This window comes from Amphiura filiformis, chromosome 1 (assembly GCF_039555335.1).
Source record: "Amphiura filiformis chromosome 1, Afil_fr2py, whole genome shotgun sequence".
Lineage (NCBI taxonomy): Eukaryota > Metazoa > Echinodermata > Ophiuroidea > Amphilepidida > Amphiuridae > Amphiura > Amphiura filiformis.
This window is the reverse complement of record NC_092628.1, coordinates 58,402,740-58,426,150: the sequence shown is the minus strand read 5'-3', so window position 1 is coordinate 58,426,150 and position 23,411 is coordinate 58,402,740. Positions and strand designations below refer to the sequence as shown.

The following is a 23,411-nucleotide window of genomic DNA, read 5'->3' as shown; positions in this document are numbered from 1 at the left end:
GCACACACCCCTACACATACACACAATACCGATAAGTATTGAGTGTCCCAGTCGACTTCCTGAACCCACTTAACAAAATTATACGATTATAGAAAATATAGGCGGTTTCTTCTTTTTTTTCAGAATTAACAGAAATAAAAGTGACGGTATAGAAAATATGTATGTTATAGTTTGTTTTTGAGAAAATGTATGATAATATAGCTTTTGATTCGTCACTTTACCGACAGTGGTTGCACCCGGGTGTATACTAAGAAGCGAAGCCTGGGAATCGGAGTAGGCCTACGCGGCGTGGCTGGTAATGGAAAAGTACGTTGTCGTCAAAATTGATTAAAAAGCTAAACTTTCATCCACATGGGCAAAAACCCATGCACCCTGCCACCGACATCATGATACTTTGCACAACTATAGGCCTAGTTCAGTCCCTCCCGCAGTATGAATCTTCAGTGGAGATGGGTCCGGCAATCACCCAGGGGGTCACCATGTCATGGTCAATTGTTTGCTTTTGCCAATAAAAAGGTACAAAAGTGGTAGAAAATTGGCAAAAGATTCACAAAAATACTGCGCAAGCGGCACTAACCCCAAAATAAACCCTTGTGTGACACGAATATATTTCATCAAAATTAAATCCTGCATTGCTCTACAGACATTTGAAGTATATTTCGTTGTAGCATAATATAGATAATCTTGGACCCGGATCTTGGATGATTCTGTCACGTTGTTGATGATGTTTTATAGCAGACCAAGTTATAAGTAATATGTATTTATAATTTATTAACTCTGCTTACTAAATACAACGAAATATGTTTCAAGTCTTTGTAGATCAATGCGTGATTTAATTTTGATGAAATATATGCGCCTCATTCAAGAGATAGAAATAATATAGGTCCCTGTATGCACGATCTGGCAAAAGACGTTTCCTATATCATTTGTCAGGCTTGTGCGCCATAGAGCGCCGCCTTTTCATATAGCTTCATCGGTTTGGACCAAACCAAACTTTGGTGGTGCTTTATCATGAAGATGTTTTCTTCTCATCTTCTTTGATGCTATATTTTGGAAATAAAAATGAACGCAATTTCTTTCTGTGTATACTATTCTCATTGTTGACACTTTCTTCGTGGGCCTTTTACGCTATACCCCGGGCGCTATACCTTTATTGACGCTATCACACGTTTTGTATTTTCGGCCTAATCTTATTCATGTAAAATGTTTTATACCATGATGAATAATCCAAAATTGCACATTAATTTTGCTCCGTGAATTTTAGTTGCGTTTTTCTAGCAGAAAAACTGGGTCATCTTCTCTGACTGGATATACATTTCATTTTTATGTTGTTTAAAATCTCTATTTATTTTGAATAAACATAATTCACGTGGGTGAGCCTGGTGAGTGCGTGCGTCCATAAGCCTTTGACACTCATACATTTTATTTATATTCTTATAATAGTCGAATTATATTGTTATGCCAAACTTATGAAAGTATATGATTACGTCAAAGAACACTTGAAAAACACTTCAATCGTGAGCATCATATTTTCCACATCAATGCATCGATTGGTTCCTTGATTGGCTAAATCATTCGTAAGCCATTTACAGGTTTCCCAACTTTAACATAACAATACCGCAAAACCGCACAATCGGTTTTTTTATTGTTTGGTCAAGTGCAGGTTTCTTTATAAAAAGTTTGATCAAACTTTGGGGATAGCCCTTTGCATCTTTGCGTCTTTTTCTAGTATTGATTTTTTTTACATTCATTCAAACAAGGACAATGGTATATTTACATGTTTACCCTTGATTGTGTGGTATCCTTGGAAATTGGCAGCTACAGTGTATACCGAGCCGAGTGTTGATCTCCTGGTCAAACGTAGCACACATACACGCTACACTGACACAAAGTATTGCATGCAAGTAAGGGGCTACATTTCTGGATTATACTTGTTTTTCAACGTATTTTTGTGACTTGTGAGAGGAAAAGGGCTGCGTTTAATTGTATTTTCGTCTCATGGTTGTCAGGTATGTATATTTTTTCATCTTCTCTGGTACTGCGTATAATGCTCACTCGCATCGCTCTCGGATTTGACAATAACAAAAGGCATCACCCATGTATTCTAACTATTCTAGAAGATACAGTGACTTGACATGCAGATTGTACTAAGTATCTCAAACACAAACAAACAAAATTGAAACAAATAACAACTAAACGTGTAAATCCTAAAGTGTACCGTATTCATGGTTATGGGTAAAAAACAAAAGGAAAAAAGTTTGGACAAAATCCCCGTATCGTACTATCATCACGTGGGCATGGGGTGCATTTGTTGATGGTATGAGGACGGTTTTGCTGTGGTGTGCGTAAACGTTTACAAAGACCTGCAACCGTGGACCTTGATACCGCCTAAATGAGGACAAAACTGAAAAGCAGCGTGTAATTCGTCGTTTGAAACAATGTCAATCAACGTCCACGGCCCGGGTCCACGGTTGCAGTTCTTCATTGTGTACAAGTGGGGATATCTTATAGGGGAAACTGGGGTAATTGTGGCCCCCTTTTGCATTTTTACCATGTAATTCTTTAAGTATGAACTGGAGAAGTAAAATTGCTGCATGAGTGGATAGAGGCAATGGGTACCTATAACTTATAAGATGTGATAAATATAATTGGAAAATATATTACAATTTGCATAATAATTAACAGAATGTTTTAGGGGCCACAATTACCCCAAGCGGGGTAATTGTGGCCTCTGAACAAAATAAAGAATTTAAAGAGTATTGTGAATCCAGTTCTTCCTGATAATTATTAATAACCTGTTTTATAGTCATTGCAATAATTCTAGGCCATTTGTACTGGTTTATTTACCAGAAAAAGGCATTTTAAGGCATTTTGTAAAATACTTGTTAGGCCTATTATGCTAATTTTTGCATGCCGAAACTCCCGGGCCGAAACTGCGGCCGGATCTGACTGTTCATTATACTTCCTTGTTTTGACTTTAACATAAAATATGTCTTTTTTTGATTCAACAATGACCCCAAACGGCTAATTTGATTAACATATAACAGATTAATGACCAAAATAGCTTTTTAGGGGTCAGATGCAAGTAATTTGCATAAGACATGAACAGGGGCCACATTTACCCCAAGCCGGGTATTACATACTACGGTATGCAAATTTAGCTCATTAAATAAACAATTTTTTTATATAATTGTTATATCAATGGGAACTGTTACCTTTCATGTCAAACACATACAAAATATATAAAGACCACTCTTTCATACAATACAAAGTTAGGTCACCTAGACCAATGCTTATTTTTAATAGTATAAAGACACCCTGATAAAGACAAAGGGGCCACATTTACCCCGGGGCCACAATTACCCCAGTCTCCCCTATTTAGATAAGTTAAAAAAAGACGGAACTCTTTCCCATAGAAATAACATTACCGGAAATAAAATGGCTTAATTTCAACTTAAGGTATGGGAGCATTAAGGTAGCGATCACCGAAAAGTTTTTTGATAAATTCGTTAATTTCTCAAAAAGTAAAGATCGCAGTTTAAAATGAAAGCCATTATTGGGGGAGAATAAATGTATCATACATAGGTCTGACACCAATTATAACATGTGTTGTGCGGGGTGTTGTGATGTCCCAAGTTCATAGCCTTTTAAGCTCACGCTGTTTAGTGTTACAGATGGCCTCGAATTCTATATTTACATGTATTGGCAACATATCTAAATCTCGATCTTGAGAGCCAACTTCTTTTGAGCAAGCACATCTTTTGAGAATTTACAAATCACCGTCCGTCTTACAGTGCAACAGAGCATAAATGCCCAAAATTTGAAAGCTATATAATTTATGAACAATATAAACTACACATAAAACAATACTCCTATAAGGGGTTTCTAACATATAGGAATCCAAACAATCAAGTACCAACATGCATAGCTTTGTCCTTATATCACTTTTTGGCTTTTAATAAAATGTTATCAAACCTCTACTGTGATTGGCAGCTGCATAAGGTATCTCTTTGTTAGCTGATAATACCAAGCCATTCAGCAAGTGGCTAATAACTGACCTTGATAGGCTTGAATGAGTACTGTCATCTGCTACAAAACCATCATACTCTAGGACCTGGTCACTCCATAATGCTGCAGGGAGCAGTACTTTAACAATGGAGTGAAAGACTCATTATTGATTAGGCGCGGATTTTAAAAGTACAGCTCCTGTGCGTGTATAGCAAAAATTTGGAATAGAATGTTTGGAATTTTATAACTAAATACTAAAAGCATTTTGCAAAATATGCTCTGACCAATTTATAAAGCATTTCATTACCTTTAATTTGACATATTGCTTGATATGTTTGGAATTATAGTAAATCATTAAAAAAATATTTATTAATTAATCAATTTTATCCATTAATTAAAAAAAATAATACAAATATGCAGATATTCTCTGACAGAATGGTAGGATTTGACAAGAGTCAATATTTCTTGTAAGTTTAATTCTTATAACATATTTATTTTTGACGATAAAAAATAAATTCATTTTTTTCCATACATTTCTTTTTATTATGCTAATTATATAAAAATGTACGAAAACGTGTCAAATTTTGCAACCTTATTAAAGATCAGAGGTTGATCAAAAAATGTTGTAAGTGACATCTTTCATTTTAATCTAGATTTTAAATTACGTGTCAATCTGTCCAAAATTGCAGTTTTGGGCATTTATGCTCTGTTGCACTGTAGTCGCGCGATCGTGTTGTTCCACAAAAAGTACGCTGATGCAACGGTACGCAAAAGTTATATACATCCTCTCGTGATCGAGAATTATTTATTCCATTAGTTTACCAAAACCACAGATACCAATATAAAGGGTGCATGTGTGCCTGATACATGTATTTTTTTTAATGAGAGCCAAAAGTGTCGGCATATCCCACGTAAATATGGTTTATCATATGATTTCACCACTCGCACTACTGTTGTATTGGCAACATGTAAGAAGTTGTGTAAAACAATCCTTTTTGGGGCGCCCGCTACGGCGTGGCCCCATATATTTGGCATGACTTTGTAAAAAGCTTCTAATTTCGGTCTTGCTAGATTTACTTCAACTGTTTTGCTTAAAATTATGCCCAGCTTAGAAATAAAAACACAACTTGCTTGGTTTTGATTTTGATTTTGTTACTGTTTACTATGCATTGAATACAAGTAAAGTAGTTCTATATACAGATTGAAATACGAAAATAATAAAAGTGCCTTTATGTCTTTTAAAAACGCTTTTGAAGAGATGGCGCTATTACGATTGCAGAGTAGGCCTATGATCCAGGTGAAGAGCGACATGATTTGATTTGATGCGGCATTGGTTGATCTAAAAAGCTGCTTCGATCAAGGAACCAGGAACTTCATCGATAGGCGATAAACATGGTTTCTTATTTTAAAAAAAATCCCTGGAAAATCTAGCGCGGTAGTTGCAATTGACATTCGTGTTGTAAGTGTTATTTAAAACATTTGCCTTTACCAAAACCCTTAAAATCCCTTGCGTATAGGCTTGTCATCTTTGTTTGAAATACAAAATTAACCACAAAACACAAGTTCGGATGCTCTTAAATATCCGCGGCGACTTTCCGTTTAACCAATAACCAGGCATGCAATAATTGTCAGGTATAAACCGTATTATAACCGACAGTTATATCATAATATGGAAAACATGATTTCCTAACAATATTGTTAGGAAATCATGTTGTGGAGGGTTGTTGGAGCAGAATTATTTGCTTTAGAATATATATACATGTTTGCTTCTTTAAGGATTTGTTTTCATATTATGATATAACTGTCATTGGTTATAATAGGGTCAGTCCATGTCAAAACAGACTGAGTGTACACCCACCCTCTTGGATTATGCTCTCCTTTGGCTCAGGGGTACCTTTCATGGACCCCTAGGTGAGGTCAAAGAAAAAATTCAAATTCAATTTCGTTTCCGAATGGCGGGCCATCTAAGTTTGGCGACCTTGACCAAAATTGGGAATTTAAGGTGTCCAAATGACAAAGCGCTCTCTTTGAGAGGCATTTTCTTCTTAATTAAATCAGTTGTGATCCTCTTTTTGAATGTGGTCACTCACTGGCTGTGTCTGAAATGCCTAATGCCAAAAAAGATTGATTTCGGAATTTCGTTGGGATTTCAGAGGGGGTCAAAATCAGCACTTCATACTGTTCAATCAAATTATCTTTGATTTTGAAGGACCCATGATAATGCCACAGTGCACTTATAGGTCCTAATTATGTTCAGAATGGATTAACCATGTGCCAATGTCTATGAGCAATTCAAAAAAAGAGAAATTTCTAGACCCCCTACAGAATTTTAGGCCCCCCCTAAAGTGGTTCAGCCACAAATGGCGCTTAAAATCGGCAAATTTTGACACCTAATAACTTTAGGTGTACACCAGATATGAATTTCTAGTCTTTTGCATCTGAAAGAATGTTGTCTAATGTTACTAGGAACATAAGATTTGTTTTGTATTTTTTGTGTTTTAATAATTTCAAAAAGGTCGTTGACCTATGAACATTTTTCGTCATAGCGCCCTCCTGAAAGGTCTGACACATAACAAACTATACATTTTGGAATCCTCATGACCATACGAGTAATTTGATATATTACTTGACATAATTGGGAGCATTCTGAAAATTTGACCCCCATAACCTGTACTTTGCATGTGCATCGTTGCCAGGAAGTGCATTTTTGACCCCCTTAAAAATCCATACAGAGGATTAGAAAGTAGTTTATTCTTATTACTTGACTCAAGAGCAACTTGAAATATCAGGATAAATAATACAAATGGCTATAAAGTGATCAAAAATATAAAAAAATATCATACTAAAATTGGCATTTTGTACCGTATCCTGTATGCATGGTATGTTAGGCAAAAATGACTATTTTTGAAAGCGTCAACTTAATACTAAAACACAAAAATACAAAACAAATCTTATGTTCCTAGTAACATTAAACTACATTCTTTCAGATGCAAAAGACTAGAAATTCATATCTGGTGTACACCTAAAGTTATTAGGGGTCAAAATTTGCCGACTTTAAGTGCCATTTGTGGCTGAACCACTTTAGGGGTGGCCTAAAATTCTGCAGGGGTCTAGAAATTTCTCTTTTTTTTTAATTGCTCATAGACATTGGCATATGGTTAATCCATTCTGAACATAATTAGGACCTATAAGTGCACTGTGACATTATCATGGGTCCTTCAAAATCAAGATAATTTGATTGAACAGTACGAAGTGCTGATTTTGACCCCCTCTGAAATCCCAACGAAATTCCGAAATCTATCTTTTTTGGCATTAGGTATTTCCGACACAGCCAGTGAGTGACCACATTCAAAAAGAGGATCACAACTGATTCAATTAAGAAGAAAGTGCCCTCAAAGAGAGCACTTTGTCATTTGGACCCTTAAATTCACAATTTTGGTCTAGGTCGCCAAACTTTGATTGCCCGCCATTCGCAAACGAAATGGAATTTGAATTTTTTCTTGTGACCTCACCTAGGGATCCATGAAAGGTACCCTGAGCCAAAGGAGAGCAAAATCCAAGAGGGTGGGTGTACACTCAATCTGTTTCGACATGGACTGACCCAAATTTAGTAACCGAATCGTAAGATCCATGCAGTACCATTTTACACCTCAATATAAAATGGATATAGGTGTAGGGCTGGCCAGTAAGGGACATCCGGTGAGAGCAAAATATAAAAAAATATGGGGTCATTGCAAGCCTGAGAGCATAATTTTTGGCATTCTATGAGAGTTAAAATCAGTGTACAAAATATGGGGTCATTGGGTGAGAGAGGGACCGTTTGGATCTAAATTAGGGGGGCATTGGGTGAGAATATGACTTTTTTAATGGGGTCTTTGGGCGAGCGCCAAGAGAAGCTTCGAAAATCAGTGATATAGGCGACTCGTTGCTGTTCAGGTGGAAATATTAAGGTCTAGGTCTTTGGGTGACAGATCTAAATGAAAAATACGGGGTGTTTGGGTGACAGCGATGGTGAAAAAGGGGGGTCTTATAATAGCCCTACATGTACATACGCGTCACGTCCAAAGTGGGAGTGACCTCCCCGGATTTCAGCACATCTTATCATAGCTCCCATTGGGCGCCCCATTCCTTTTTTAAAGGAATTTTTATTGGACCCTTATCACCAACGTTTTATATTTTGTGATTCACTTATTCTCCCACTTTTGGACTTTTTTGCATGTTATTTATTAACCAAAGAAGTGCAATTTAAATGTTTCAAATGGTTTAAAAAGACTACAAAGCTAAGGTAGCACAAAGTAATGGAAAAACTGCACAACTTTGGATTTGATTAATGACTGCATATAGGCTATTTACAAATTCCACTTTTGGATATTTCCCGGTATAATTGGTATTTCGCGCCAGAGCGGGACAATCAATTTTAAAAAAAAGTCAATCCTGGTGAGTGCTATATCTCATTAATTGAAAATTGTTGTTATTGTGCAAATGTAATTTCACAGCAATATTTGCAAGCGTTTCCATTTAGGGAGATGGCCTACTCATTCTGAAAGCATAAACTGCACTTTTATAAAAGTGTACGAACGTGGTTCAGGTTAAATGTGTTCCTATAAAGACATTTGATAATATAATGAAACTAATGTTCAATTAAGTAAATTATGACACAACAACATCAAGGCATATTAGTAAAATGGTAAATTATGATAGAAAGATGCACAAGAATGACGTGTTCTTCATCTGCCGACATCGTCGGACATTAACAAATTGAAAAGTATGTCAGCAGGATGATTTGATTGATTGAAATGTTTATGAAAATTTACAGTACCTGACGCAACTCCTTTAGGTTCCTTAAGGGGGTACTACACCCCTGCCCAGTTTTGTGCCTATTTTTGCATTTTTCTCAAAAATTATAGCGCATTGGTGACGAGTAAGATATGTATATTATAGGGGCAAGGACTACAACTACTGCACTGGAAATTTTATTTGAGCATGATGCAACAGTTGTGGAGTTACAGTCAAAAATGAGGGAAAACCAATATTTTATCAATAAATCAATAACCACTTGCTTTTGAGTTGCTGAATTTTCAGTGCAGTAGTGATAGTCCTTGCCCCTATAATATACATATCTTACTTGTCACCAATGGGCATTAATTTGTGAGAAAAATGCAAAAATAGGCACAAAATTGGCCAGGGGTGTAGTACCCCCTTAAGTTATATAGGGCTATGAATGCATGTTATGTTTTTATGTTAAGATAATAAGAGAATTCGTTATTAAGATATAAATCGAAGTGGAAAATAAGCAGCGGAAGTTCATGTAATGCATGTTTTTATAGTAATGTCAATAAGTGTTTAAGTATAAGAATTCTCGTAGGGAATAGGCTTATGTAGGGCAGATGTACATTACTTAAGGTGGTACTACATCCCTTGATAAATTTGTGACTATTTGTGCATTTTTCTCCAAAACTAATAACACACTGGTAACAAAAGTTATGTATATTATAGGGGCAAGGAATCCAGTTACTACACTGGAATTTCAGTGACTCAAACAAGTAGTTATTGATTTATTGACCAAATATTGGTTTTCCCTCATTTTCGGGTGTAACCCCACAATTGTTGTCTGTGCTGAAATAAAATATCCAGTGCAGTAGTTGTAGTTCTTGCCACTGTAATATACATATCTTACTTGTCACCAATGCGCTATAATTTTTGAGAAAAATGCAAAAATAGGCACAAAAATGGCCAGGGGTATGGTACCACCTTAACTGAATTCTCTCTTTGCGGATCTTGACCCCGAAAGCATAGATCCATGTTTAAAGTAATATTCACACAAAAGTGGATGATAACTGTCAAAATTAATCTTTAAAAAAATAATATAATCTTCGGCTTTCAAAGTCATGGAATTTCACCGAAAATAGTCATTACGAGTACATAGTAGAAATACACTAGTACAGTATCTTCTTCAATGAATTAGCCATTAATTGTGACGTGTCATGTCAAAAGGAGACACTTTTGGGCAGGTTATCAATTTTGAGGTTTTTACGTATCTTAAATAAAGAGATATTTTGCTCCACCATGCTGTTTTCCCCAATAAAATCGGACATTCCTAAGCGAAAATATTGAGTTCGTAAGTTATAGTATTATAAAATTGGAAATATATCGGCCTTTAAAAATATTATTTACAATGTTGAGAGTAGTAATTACCTTGAAAAATGTCTCAAAAAATACAAGATGCCGGTTATATTCCAGTCTGAAACCATCAGACAATATTTTTAACATTAATAACATTACAAATTCGCAACAAACCCAAATTGTGAAAAAATCAACCCATGCAGATTTTTGGTTATTTCTCCATTTACGATCCTGCCCACAAGTGTCTCCTTTTGACATGACACGTCACAATTATGCATGTTATCATTGTTTAAGCATTTCAAAAATAACTTACAATATATAAGTGATAATTTTTTTTTATTGAAGTTAGAAAAAAGAACACCGATATACAAATGTGTACATTATGACTGTAAACAAATAAAATAGAACAAGTTATCCTTTGATATTTTCCAGAACAACTGATTACTTTTCCTCCAACATTTCTTTGGCATACGTGGAGTCCCATAAAAACCGGACACAAGTTGTGTTATTTACTATAACTAAAGAACTAACCGACCTATCAAAATTAGAAAGCTATTCTAAAGATTCAAAAGTTCAGTCTGGCCTATCTAGGCATTAGCAGCTGAAATCTAGGAGATAACGCTGAAATCTAGGAGATAACACCCAAACAAGCATTTTACTAATACTTGTATTGATATGTGGCCAAAATCTCTATACATTTTTGAGCGTAAACCTGTCAGCGAAGATATGCTTCATAGGTTGTTATCACAGGTACATTTATGTATGTTAGCCCGCGCAAAAATGTATAAACGACACTTGAAAATACACATCACTCTTGAATGGCCCGCTATCGTTATTTATAGAGCGCCAAAAAGACCAAAAATTGGACTAATGTCATTTGGAATATACCGTAACAACACATGTTGTTGGTTTGTTGGCAAGCTTTTAGCTTCGATTGGAAATCGATTGCACACATGAATGTAACACAAAAGGTCAATGTAATAATTGTCTATTAGTCGCAATTGCTCTAAAAAGACTGCATTGTTTTCTTGAACCATACTTGATTCTAATTCAGTACTAAAGAACAACAACATGGGGAACACAAATGCATTTGTAAAATGGTGTAGTGCTCAAGCTTGTTTGAATTGACGTGGGTATAGTCTGGAACATAAAGTAGATGTCTAGTTACTAAAGTTCTACGTACATTTTATTGACGTTGTTAACATTTAGTGTCAAGACGAAGATATTTTTAATTGACATTTTCGGCATTGTTTTCCTAATTTGACTGGCCCTAACGTTATTACGTAACCCAATAACTGCCTTAACCCAATAACATAAAATAACATAACATTGCCCTAGATCTTATCACGTTGATATTTTTAGAATTTGTGAATCACTTGCTTGAAAGTTCGTATAGATTACATGTACAAGATAGCCATACCTCTTTTAATACATCCTTGTTTGCTCATGGCATTTTCATTTTGTTTTACCCTGTACTTTAATCATGCATGAGTGATGATTTTAAATAAAATGAGAAAATGTATCAATCAGCCTTTTCGAAGTATGGCGCACACAAAAGGAGGGCAGTCTTCAATCTGGGTAAAACCCGGCAAATTCAAAAGACTTTACCCACTTCGTGCCGCATACCAGCACCATCCTATTGTGTCCGCCATATCTCGAAAAGGCTAATGCAACATGTTGCAAGGAACTGATGGCATAATCATGTACATAGCTCAGGCGTGTCATTAAAATTGTGCAATTTCGAAACAAATTCAGGATCGCGGTAAATAAGCGAACCGCAACAAATGTGATGATTTAGACTCGTTTAGTAAGTGCTTTAGCTTATGTGTTTGTATTCTGTTTTTCACCGAATAATATCTGAATTGACCAGACTTTTTGTTGAGTTTTGATTAAAAAGGCTCATAAGTGTGACACTCTTGTTAATTAATCGAGCATGAGTCGAGTAATATTTACGGTGTGTCAGGGATGGGTAACTGTACGTTAAAATCACTATCTAGAACAACGCATAATAAAATAATATACACATATTGATGAAAATTACCTCGGAAAATTAAGTTACAATAAGCTCATCGGAAAAACATGTGTGTGGTGGTTTTTTTTTCAATTCGCTTTGAAAAATGTGAAAGGTAGAGAGTTAGAGAGACGAAAAATCGCATCTTCATGTACAATACATATGGAAAACTGATGGATAGGAATAGAATGTTGAGAGCGTTATTTGCGGGGTTATTTGAATCACAGTCAATATATAGTAATATTAAGATTGATAAATGATGAACGCAAAATGTGATCAAGCACCGGATTTATCTTAAATCTTAAATATTTTATTGTTTTTCAACTTAATAGGTAATATAAGGTAATATATTTTTAATGTCGTTTTATTGTGTTGTATGTCGTCGTCAGTATGGCCCGGCTTTATAAGGAAACTAAGGACATGTGTTTTGTTTGCGTTGGCAAACATTAAGCAAACTAGTATGGGGATCTGAAGTGGCTTGCATTATTCATCAAATATTGGAGATGGTTGAAAGGGTCCAGATCAGAACAAAACATTATAGAACAAATTAAAGGAATAGTCAACAGTTTTAGAATTGAAGCAAGGTCATAAGATGCTATATGGAAATATCGTAAGAGTACGGGTTTGTATACGGACTTACTGAGATATGCAGCTGCTTTTAAATATTTGAGATCATCATTATTCACACATTTCGATCAAAGTTGTTGCAGATTAACAAATTTCTATTGCTTTCAAAAGCGGAAAGTTGTGAAAAAATAATAAATGCAGTGATCTACCCTTGATTTGTAACGTAATTGCGGGAACAGCAACTCACTGAACTGCGAAAAATTGTAGCCTAAACATTTAACGTCCAAAAGCAAAGTTCCTGCATTTTTTTTACAAAAGTTTGAATTATACACTTATCTACGTATAAGCAACAATTGGTCATGAATGTGTGCCAAAAATCGCTTGCCCCTCCCCCACCCCTTCGACTTGCTCGCCAAAATTTCTTGCCCCCCTCCCATATGATTTTACCCACCCATCAGGACTCATAATTATTGCACTAAAACTAAATGATTAACAAAAACACACGGGGCCTGCACACATGCCTATCTCGAGCTTTCATATCTGCGATTCTATTTTTCTGTTTCAGACATCTATACGTGTAAATATGTCTTTACAGCGGATAAACAATTATGCAAATTAATTCATTATTAAAGACAGCAATCATTATGTAAATGCATTCTGTTTTTCCAATATGGTGTAACAATAACGAGAGATGTCCAATCCTTAATCATTATCCATGCATTAACCAATTAAATGCTGTACTGACACTGAAGTGCGTCCTTGTGTGTTTTCATCCACCAATATACGGGTCAAAATTGGTGGGTATCTATTCGAATGTTCTTGTTTCTTATTCATTATAGCAACAGATTCAGCAGGTTTGTTTGTTTGATTGTTTTATTTTGAATACTGTCAAAATATCCGGGCAAAATATATAGCCTACATACAATTTTAAATTGGAAAGGTTAAGCTCAACATTAGAGGCAAATACTACCAATTTGAAATTAACTTGGAACTACTACTAATTAAATTATGCAAATCTATATGTATAACTAACAAGGGTCGTGTTTTATTTCTTATTAACAGGAATTTGAAGCTTCGTCAAGCCTTACATAACTGCATATTTCTCAGTTGTGGTTATACAACTGTACAACGACACTAAAATAACACTACTGCGGCACCTGTATTCCACAAATGGTAAATATATACATTTAACATTTCTGCTAATGTTTCCAAGAAAGTTTTGAGATAAATCAAATGCTTGTATAGATCAAGATTCTCTTGTTTCTTAGCCACGTCCATGACATTGACACCGATCAGTTACTTATGTTGCTGGATAAATAAACACAAGTGCAACGCAGTTAGTTGAAATGATGCGAAAATCGAAACGTGCAATTATTCTTTGAAAAATATAAGTCACTTGATCATATGTAGAAATTACTTTTGCTGTAAATGAAAATATATGAACTCTCAAGTTGTGCTATTAAAACGCCTCGGGAAATACTTGGCATTTTTATATAGATCTTTTTTAAGTTCTATCATTCCTCGTTAGTTAAACATGCTATCTGTTTAATATATCACCAACCGACGGCCGAGCTAGGCGGCAATTGATAACCCACGAAAATAATCTCTTGGCTGTCTTGTTGCCAGAGTGAACGGAATACTAATAGGGGCATCAGTCTCTACTGCTAGGTCGAGGTAGTACATAGTGATGCCTTTTACATCGTATCTGTATTGTGCTTGAACACACCCTCTACTTGAAGATGAGTTCTGTTGACATCTATTTTATATGTTTCTATTTACTTGTTACCACAGATGCAGTGACAGCCCTCTATCGTCAATGAGGCAGTACCGATTCATCAGCAACGCGGCATGCATAATACTCCTAAATGGATTCACAACCAGTAATGTTAGAGAGGTGTATAACTCACCACACACGGGTTCTGCTCAGTTCAACTTGAAACTCCATTTGAAACAATAATTGCTGGGATTCTGTTGACTTATCTGTATTGTATCGCAATGCAAGTTTAATTATTTCGCATTCGCCCACAGGAGCGGTGTAATGATGGACCAATCCAAGACTCTGAAGACAAGATCACAAGTATGCTGATTTTGTTCTTATATATTGTACCGGAAATCTGGAGTACCAGTTTACCAATCTTGAGATAAGATATACCAGTGATCAGATTTTGCATCACCTCCAGCTAAAACATGGATGCAAATATGAGTATTAATGCCACCGAGGCACCCGGTCCGGCTAGCATTTACTCTAAATCCGAACAAATTATACTTGGAATTGTATTATTTAGTATCGTTTTTGTTTCTATCGTAGGAAACATCATGGTCATCATTGCAGTGTTATCATTTAAAAGACTTCGAGACAATGTTACTAATTATTTCATCATTTCTCTTGCCGTTGCGGACCTCATGTTGTCCACTTTTGTTATGCCTTATAATGCCGTCAATGAAATTCTTGGATATTGGCCATTTGGGATTGTATTTTGTGATATATATCAGGCGTTGGATATTCTCAGTTGCACGGCTAGTATTCTTAACTTGTGTGTTATATCTTTAGATAGATATCTTGCCATTACATCACCTTTTACATATTATGAAAGAATTACGCATAAAACGGTGGGAATTTTAATCGCTGTCGTCTGGTGCATTGCGTTTCTCATCAGTGCTCTACCAGTCAATTTAGATTTTCACGAAGATCCCGATTTAGCCGAGATCGGTTGGTACACTGACCCGCAATTTTGTGTTTTAGCAATGAACCCAACTTTCGCGTTAGTGTCGTCTGTAATATCTTTTTACATCCCAATGACAATTATCTTATTTGTGTACGCGCGTATTTTTGTCGTAGCAAGACGGCAAGCCCGTCAGATAGCTGCGTATGAAAACACAGCCAAACGTTTTGCAGGAACCAGTAAAAAATCCATGGCTAGAGAACGAAAAGCTGCCAAAACTTTGGCCATAATCGTCGGCGTATTTATCGCCTGTTGGTTGCCTTTTTTCATTGTCAACTTAGTGGATCCGTTTTGTGGGCGCTGTATTGACGTTACACTTTTCACAGTTTTGGTATGGCTGGGATTTGTTAACTCATCTCTAAACCCACTCATTTATGCCCAAAACAAAACTTTCAGAAGGGCGTTTAAGAGTCTACTCTGGTGCTATACCTGTAAAGGAATTCAAATGAGGGACACTGATACCAGTGATGCAGAAAACACTGCTATGACAAATGCTCCAGCAGGACAATACAGGACCAAAACAGACGGAATGAATAGCCTTGCAACAAGTCGAGCTAACAGTAGAAATCCGTCGACAGTAGCTGTGTCGACAATCTCGACCAACGTTGTAACGACAACGTCTAGTAACCTAAATAACAACATGGCAAATGATAGTCGACAGACTTCAGTACAAAATGACATTAGTACAGTACCAAAGTCGGACACAGTTGAAGAATTATTAGTAACGCCAGATGATGATTCTCAGGGATCCAACGATAACAGTAATCGTGATGATAATCAAACAGTAACTGATCAAAATGGTTCTAATAACAATGTTACACAAGCCTAACCATTGTGGAATGTTTAAGTATATTAAGACCTATTTTGTATCATGTAAAGTTATGACTGTATTTGTGTACAACACAGACGAACAGTGGAATGATCGTGAGTGGGTTTGGCTTTTCCTTAAAATTTCTGAAGTAAAACAAACTGTCAATTTGAGTTGTCAAATTTTACCCCAAAAGTAACAACATAACAGAAAGCTTTCAGTAACCAAGACACTTACAACTGCCTATACTGCTTGCCGGTATTTTGAAACTGTTTTCGCATTTTTTTTCATGTTCGGTTTTGTCTAAAAGTCACAAATGCTAATGACAAAAATTTGGCAAACTAATGAACCTAAACTAGTTTCAGATTATAATATATCATTTAGTTTGTTTTTACCACTCGCTACAATAATTATGTGCTAGAAATGCATAATGACAGTCTAGTGCATGCACTTGAAAATCCAATTTTAAACAGTTTTTACTTTGTTTAAACTTATATCCGAACGGTTGTAAAAATAAACAGCGTTATTCATTACCTGTTTTGTTTAACTTCATTCGGTGGAAATTTACCTGAGGTAATACAATGAATGTCGTGTTCAACTAAAACAATCATGTTTTACATTGGAACGTTTTCGTTATGTCTTTCATTACGTTTTATATTCCATATCATATCATTTTAAGGATTTGGTGAAATGTTACTGCATCTAATACTTAAACCTCAAAAAAAACCTCAAAAATGGTTGCAAAATTTGTATGCACAAGGAGAGAGGCCAGGTATTATGCTAACCGGTCACGTATAACAGTGTCTCGTCTTGTTGTACTCAAATAGAATGATAATAATACAATACTTTCTTTAGTATTTATTGTTTATAAACGTAACGGGAATTATGCACTTTTAGTTTTAACGAACTGAAATCATACCCAGTCCCTTGAGTAGAGCTTTTGCTCAAGCACCAATGGACTAAACGGGTTATGTTATTTAGAGAACAGTGCGATTCAATTCAATCACATGTGTGACTCAACGGCTCAAAAGCAATCGTCGCTCACCGTGTAACGATTGAAGTATATTCAGCTGTATTTTTTAATTTTTAATTTGTTGTTTCACTCTATCCTGCAGGTCCTAGAAAAATATTTTCTTTTGTAGGAAATAATACCCGGTGATCTGTAATTAATTGAGTTATCTCATCACGAATTGATGATTTATTTTGTTGTGCTTTTAGTTGTGTTAGTTTTAGTTATCTTGCAAATGTAATTACTGTGCTTGCTATATTTTTATGCAAAGATAAAACAGAGATGTTTGGTGGTTTAAAACTTTAAAAAATAGGCATATGCCTATAGTATGATACATTAATTAATTTAGATTACTTAAGGTTTCATATTTCATGGAAGACACTATCTTCGTGTGCTTCGTGTAATAAACGTTGATAATAGAGATGAGTACTAGTTTGTGTCATGCAATAGTTAGAACTGGATCGCAAAGTGATCCTTCTACAAACTCGAGAAATGTGCTTTCTTATACGTCTCTACCTTGCAGGCGCTAGACGTTAGCACATATCGTCAGCTTGCTACGCTAATTGCCTAAGCCATTTTTACATGTTTCTCATTTGCAATTATGATTTTCTGACTAATAGACCCATAATTAATCAAATTTCCAGCCGCATTCTTCATCAACTGAATACATTAAGTTAATGAAAAATGCGGCTGGAAATTTGATTGATTATGGGTTTATTACTCAGAAAATCCAAATTTCAAATGAGAAACATGTAAAAAATGACTTAAGCAATTAGCGTAGCAGGCTGACGATATTTTTAAAGATGAGACATTAGTTTCATCAACAATTTAAAACTTAACGAATTACGAACTTAGCGTGACGCCACTAAAAATGTTAGGTGACACGTTATATGATACATTTTCTTCAGAGTTGCAAACGTAAGGATGGGGTACATGGTACTGCTAGTGATGTAGCAAATAGACACCCTTCGAATCGACATGAGGCTTATATTGAGTAGCACTTACAGTACATCGAAGAATATTGCATTGATGCGTCAAAATACTTGACCCGTTTCGGCAAAAGCTACAGAATACATGTTGGAAATTGGATTCAACTTTGATTTTTTTAAACGGTATAAACCGTTTTCTAAATTCTTGCTGTAACATTGAAAGTATATTATTGGAAGTATAGATATATTGGCTGATTTAACTCTGATCATGGCTATTGCCCCTATTCTGCCAGAGGATGTCAAGCACGGTTGTATTATAATAGCTGATTAGCCGTCAAGTCAATGTCCATACTAAATGGGATTTTTCAAGTATTTTCTGATTGAAAGCTAGAGGGGACTGCATGGATATACAGAAACAATAATAATTATTACTAGACTAGACTAAGTTAGCTTAATACAGAATTGTATACTTCGACGACATGCGCTCTTTGACGAAGACCGCCGGGTGTATCCATGATATAATTATGTTCCATCTATAAGGCATAGGGTTGGACAATGTGCATTATGGTTTTGTAGAGGTCTTTCAGTGTCATAGCATGATATAATGCGGAATGTTAAACTTTTATATACTTTTAACCGACATATGTTTCGTCATTTTGCGCGGAACCAATTCTTAAGTGAAGCATTTATATCTAGCGTATAATCAAATTATCAAAATGACATACATTTAACTTTGAAAGAAAGAAGGAAAAACCTAAACACCTTCTTGTACATATGTAGAAAACGTGACTATATGCCTGACTGTGGAATCTACTTAGCAACACCAATATGCACACGACCCAGTTTTGTCCAATACTTTCAATTTCCTAAAATGAGTCGATTCAAGCCCTCGAGTTACGTTTAGTAGGCTCAGCCTTTTTTTATTTAGTACCATCCCCTCTCTCTATCACCGAATGAACATCACATGTAGGAACTGGTTTTATCCCCAGGGTTTCAGCAGGAGATGAAATTGCTCTTTAAGTGAACTTGGAGGTATAATTTTTTGTCTTGATATCTTTTCTTCAAAAAGAGAGTTGTGTAAGATCGTCGTCTGGCAAACCTCTCAGTGAAGTTTCTTTTGCTCATGGAAGTTAAAACTTAAAGAAAAAAATTCTTAATTAACAGTTTTAATTCTGAGATCTATCATATTACGTGTACATGATTTAACATTTCACATGATTGGTTATTTAAAATGTACCGATAGTTAAATTGACTTTCATCGTTTTAATGTATATGCCTATGTATGTACGTTTAATGATACAAAACGCCATTTATATATACCATAGCACAAAGCAACTTACTTGCATTCTTCTTTCAGAGCACGGTCTTAGTGCACGTGGTGTATAACACTTCAGATAAAGAAAGTCCGCACTTATGTAAACCGTTGTATACCAAAACCTGATATTGTTATGACAATTTGATTGATAAGGTCGTGTGCAGAATCTTGTTAGCTCCATTTTGATACCAAATTTGCTACCAAACACTCTAAATTGACAAACACTGACACCAGTATATGAAAGTTAGTGCATTTTCAAAAGTTGCAAATCAAAACGATGCACGCGGTGAAATTGCGGGGATTTGCCATTTGGTCTAATGCCATTTGGTCTAATATCCATTTCGTCTACATCCATTTCGTATAAACCCATTTGGTCTATATCCACTACGTCCAATAATCATTTGGTCCTTTAACCATTTGGTCCGATAACCATTTGGTCCGATAACCATTTAGTCTAATAACCAATATGTCTAAAACCATTTAGTCTAACAACCATTAAGTCTAATACCCATTTGGTCTATAACCAATAGGTCTAATAGTCATTTGGTCTAATACTCATTTGGTCTACACACCATTTAGTCTTACAAGCATTTAGTTTATTAATAAATAGACAAAATGGTATTAGACTAACTGGTTATTAGACCATACGAGTATTAGACCTAACCGTTATTAGACCAAATGGGTATTAGACCAAATGGTTATTAAAGAAATATTAGACCAAATGGTTATTAGACTATATGGTTAGTAGACATACCGGTTATTAGACCAAACAATATTAGACTAAATGGACATTAGACTATATGATTATTAGACTAAGTGGCAATTAGCCTTTCTGGTAATAGACCAATTGAATATAGAGTAAACGGGAATTAGACGAAATGGTATTAGACCAAATGGCAATAGACCGAAATTGCTAAGCTTGGCCAAACTTAATTGCCCGCGATGGGCCACTGAAGGGCCAGTACAATTTCGCGGTTTATTCAATTGTTAATTGGAAACGCATGGATGAGTGAGAATAAGTCTTCGCTGTATGCACGGTATGTGCTTGTCCCAATGTTGGACATAACAGATATCGAGTTGAATCATTTATGCAAACAGCTACAAATCAGCAGGACACAAATGACACTTTTGCTTCTCTTTTTTTGTACAAATTTTGAACAGAATCATTATGTTATTCACTGTTTTAATAAAAGCTGAAAACATGCTTCCGCAAATAATTGTTTTTAATTGTATGTACCATGCTGTCTTAAATGGTAGAAAGCAACTTGTTAATATCCAGTCAAAAGTTGAAACAGTTCTGGAGCGCGAGTATTAATAGTATGGTTTTAATATGGCTAGCGTGCAGGTAAGGTTGTTTAAACTTTTACCTGGACTTTATTTTAACTGTTTTTTTACCGTTATCATGGTTATCATAACAATTTTGCTTTCTAGCATTGTTACTTTCGATGTGCTAAACCTTCATTCTAAACTTGGGATAGGCGTCAGGGGCCCATCGCGGGCAAACAAGCTTGACCACGCTTAGCAATTTCGACCGCGTGCATAGTTTCGATATGTAACTTTTGAAAATGCACCAACTTTCATCAATCTTTGTCAATTTAGAGTGTTTGGTAGCAAATTTGGCGCTAACAAGATTCTGCACACGAACTTATCAATCAAATTGTCACAACAAGATCAGGTTTTGGACAAATTACATAAGTGCGGACTTTCTTTATTTGAGGTGTTTATATAAAAATACTGACCAAAAGTATTGCAACATCAGACATAGCTGAATAAATACGATTCGGCAAACTGCAAGTTGAACATTCAACCCCGCATTCAACCAATATCCGACTGATTCAAATTACTTATATGGCAATGTTCTTTGCATGAAATAATTAAGATCATGTTATTGTGTTGACATCATGCGTGCATTGGCGGAAAGACGGAAATCAGTTTGAATGCATGCGTATAGAAGAGAACATTCTAGTTATGTGAAATCACCCTGCCGGATGGTGGATGCCGGCCGGGAGTGGATGAATGGTTTGTCGATTTTGTTAGTTTTTAGCGAGCAATACTTTTGGCCAGTATGTGCAATTTTTTGTATGTAATTTGTTTCTTTGCATAGTCACAAGACAAACTTTGCCAATTTGGGGCATGCTGATCTAGATGCTTTTTCGTTGGTCATATGCATTTTGGTCAAGTTGATCTTGACAATACCCAGAAAAAAAATAAAAGAAAACGGTATTGTATCTGGGGCCCGAAAGGATTAAATGTTTAAAACTGTGTTCCTTCACGGTCTTTTCTCTACAGCAGCCCCCTATGTTGGCCCTATTTATACTATGTAAATGCCAAGCCTGGGGGTGTTCTACATTTTTTTGTATATTAGACATGTAGTTGTGGCTTGTGGCTTGAGAGTTTAAAAAATTTGACCAATAATGCCTGAAAGGATGAAGGGACACATTAGAAAACAAGAAGCATCGTGAAATGCCTCCTATTTGGCAGGCACTCAAGTCAATCTTGTTGAGAACCATGCGTGGTTTTAATATAGCCGATGGTGTATTGAAGTGTATTGTCGAATGCATTGGTCAATACACATCCTCTCAATTGATCTGGTCTGCTTTCAAACATGTTGCAACAAACCAATTTCTTCGATTTCAATGCAGACATTTGCAATGTCAGGCCATCAGTATTTTGCCTTGGTCTTTGTTCATGTTCAAAATAAACATTTTATTTAATCATGGCACAAACAAAAGATATAAACGTCAACAAATCAATTCTAATTTTGTATAGTATTCCTACAGGTAGTTGAATTGTAAGCTTAAAAAATGCTATACATGGTATCGTATCAAACTCAATTGTGAAAATGTAAGAACAGCCGCCTAATGAGCGTTTTTTATTCTGAATGTTTTATACAAAATGTATTGTAAAGTATTTAAAATATTTTAACGGTAGCCACTTTTATATATTGTTTAAACCATTCGCACTTTGATTTGCTTTAATGCATTGTTTTATACTAGAAGCTCATTTTTTATATCGTGTATTTTGACGCTTGTTTAACTTTATCGTGCCAAATTATCATGATTATATTAAAGCCGAGAACAGTAAGATACGAGATGAAATATCTGCATGACTTGATAAGTTTACGGACAGCTTCACTGGTTGCTGACAATTACCGTACATTTTACGGAAATCCTTTACAGTTCCATACAGGCCAGCATGCTAAGGCTTTTTAGCCTGGCTTGAGCATTTTGTTTGAGCCTGGTCCCATCAGAACCCAAGCGTGTCTCCACACGGAGCGACAACAAACAAACAAACAGTTTATAGACCGGCTTAATGTATAGTAGTAACTGTCATTGATAGACATGAAAACTTCTTATCTCCCCGAATGTTATTCATGTTATTTAGGAGAACAAGCAAAGCATATCAATGTTACTATTTTGTGGTTTGTCCTTTGTTAAGAATGTATCATACATAAAAGTAAAAATATAAAAGGGAAAAATACAAGAACGTCTTTGTTCTTGTTTATATGATTATTTTTATCTTCAATTTCTTATTTTCAAACAGTAAATGCCATTATCAATTATAGGTACTGCAAGGACAGCCTGTTTCCGATACTTCCAATCAGCATGATCAGAGGATATGAGTAGGCCCTATAGGAAGGCTTTTATTGTTAATTGGTCTTTTGAAATAAGAAAGATGACGCAGAAAAGGTAACTTGAACCTTTTCATAAGACGAGGTGACGTACCGAATCATAGACCTCAGGATGTCACTATATATTTTAATTGAAGTTGAGCTAATTCAAAAGAGGCTATGAATTACACCCTATAGTACGGTATGCGAAAGAGGCAATGTGGCATCATATAAACTAGTATATAAATACAGCATACTTATACAAAATTAGACAAAATATTGTGCATTGCTCCAGTGAATCATTTTTG

At 35.5% G+C, this 23,411-nt stretch overlaps 1 protein-coding gene across 1 annotated transcript; it reads left to right on the top strand.

Moving 5' to 3' along the window:
• Window positions 1–1,802: 1,802 nt before the first annotated feature.
• Window positions 1,803–18,837, top strand: LOC140149700 (D(1) dopamine receptor-like). The gene is made up of 3 exons (XM_072171772.1): window positions 1,803–2,009; window positions 13,772–13,882; window positions 14,501–18,837. Exon 3 carries the CDS (start codon window positions 14,897–14,899, stop codon window positions 16,259–16,261), a length of 1,365 nt encoding a protein of 454 aa, XP_072027873.1. The 5' UTR covers window positions 1,803–2,009; window positions 13,772–13,882; window positions 14,501–14,896; the 3' UTR covers window positions 16,262–18,837.
• The last annotated feature ends 4,574 nt before the right edge of the window (window positions 18,838–23,411 follow it).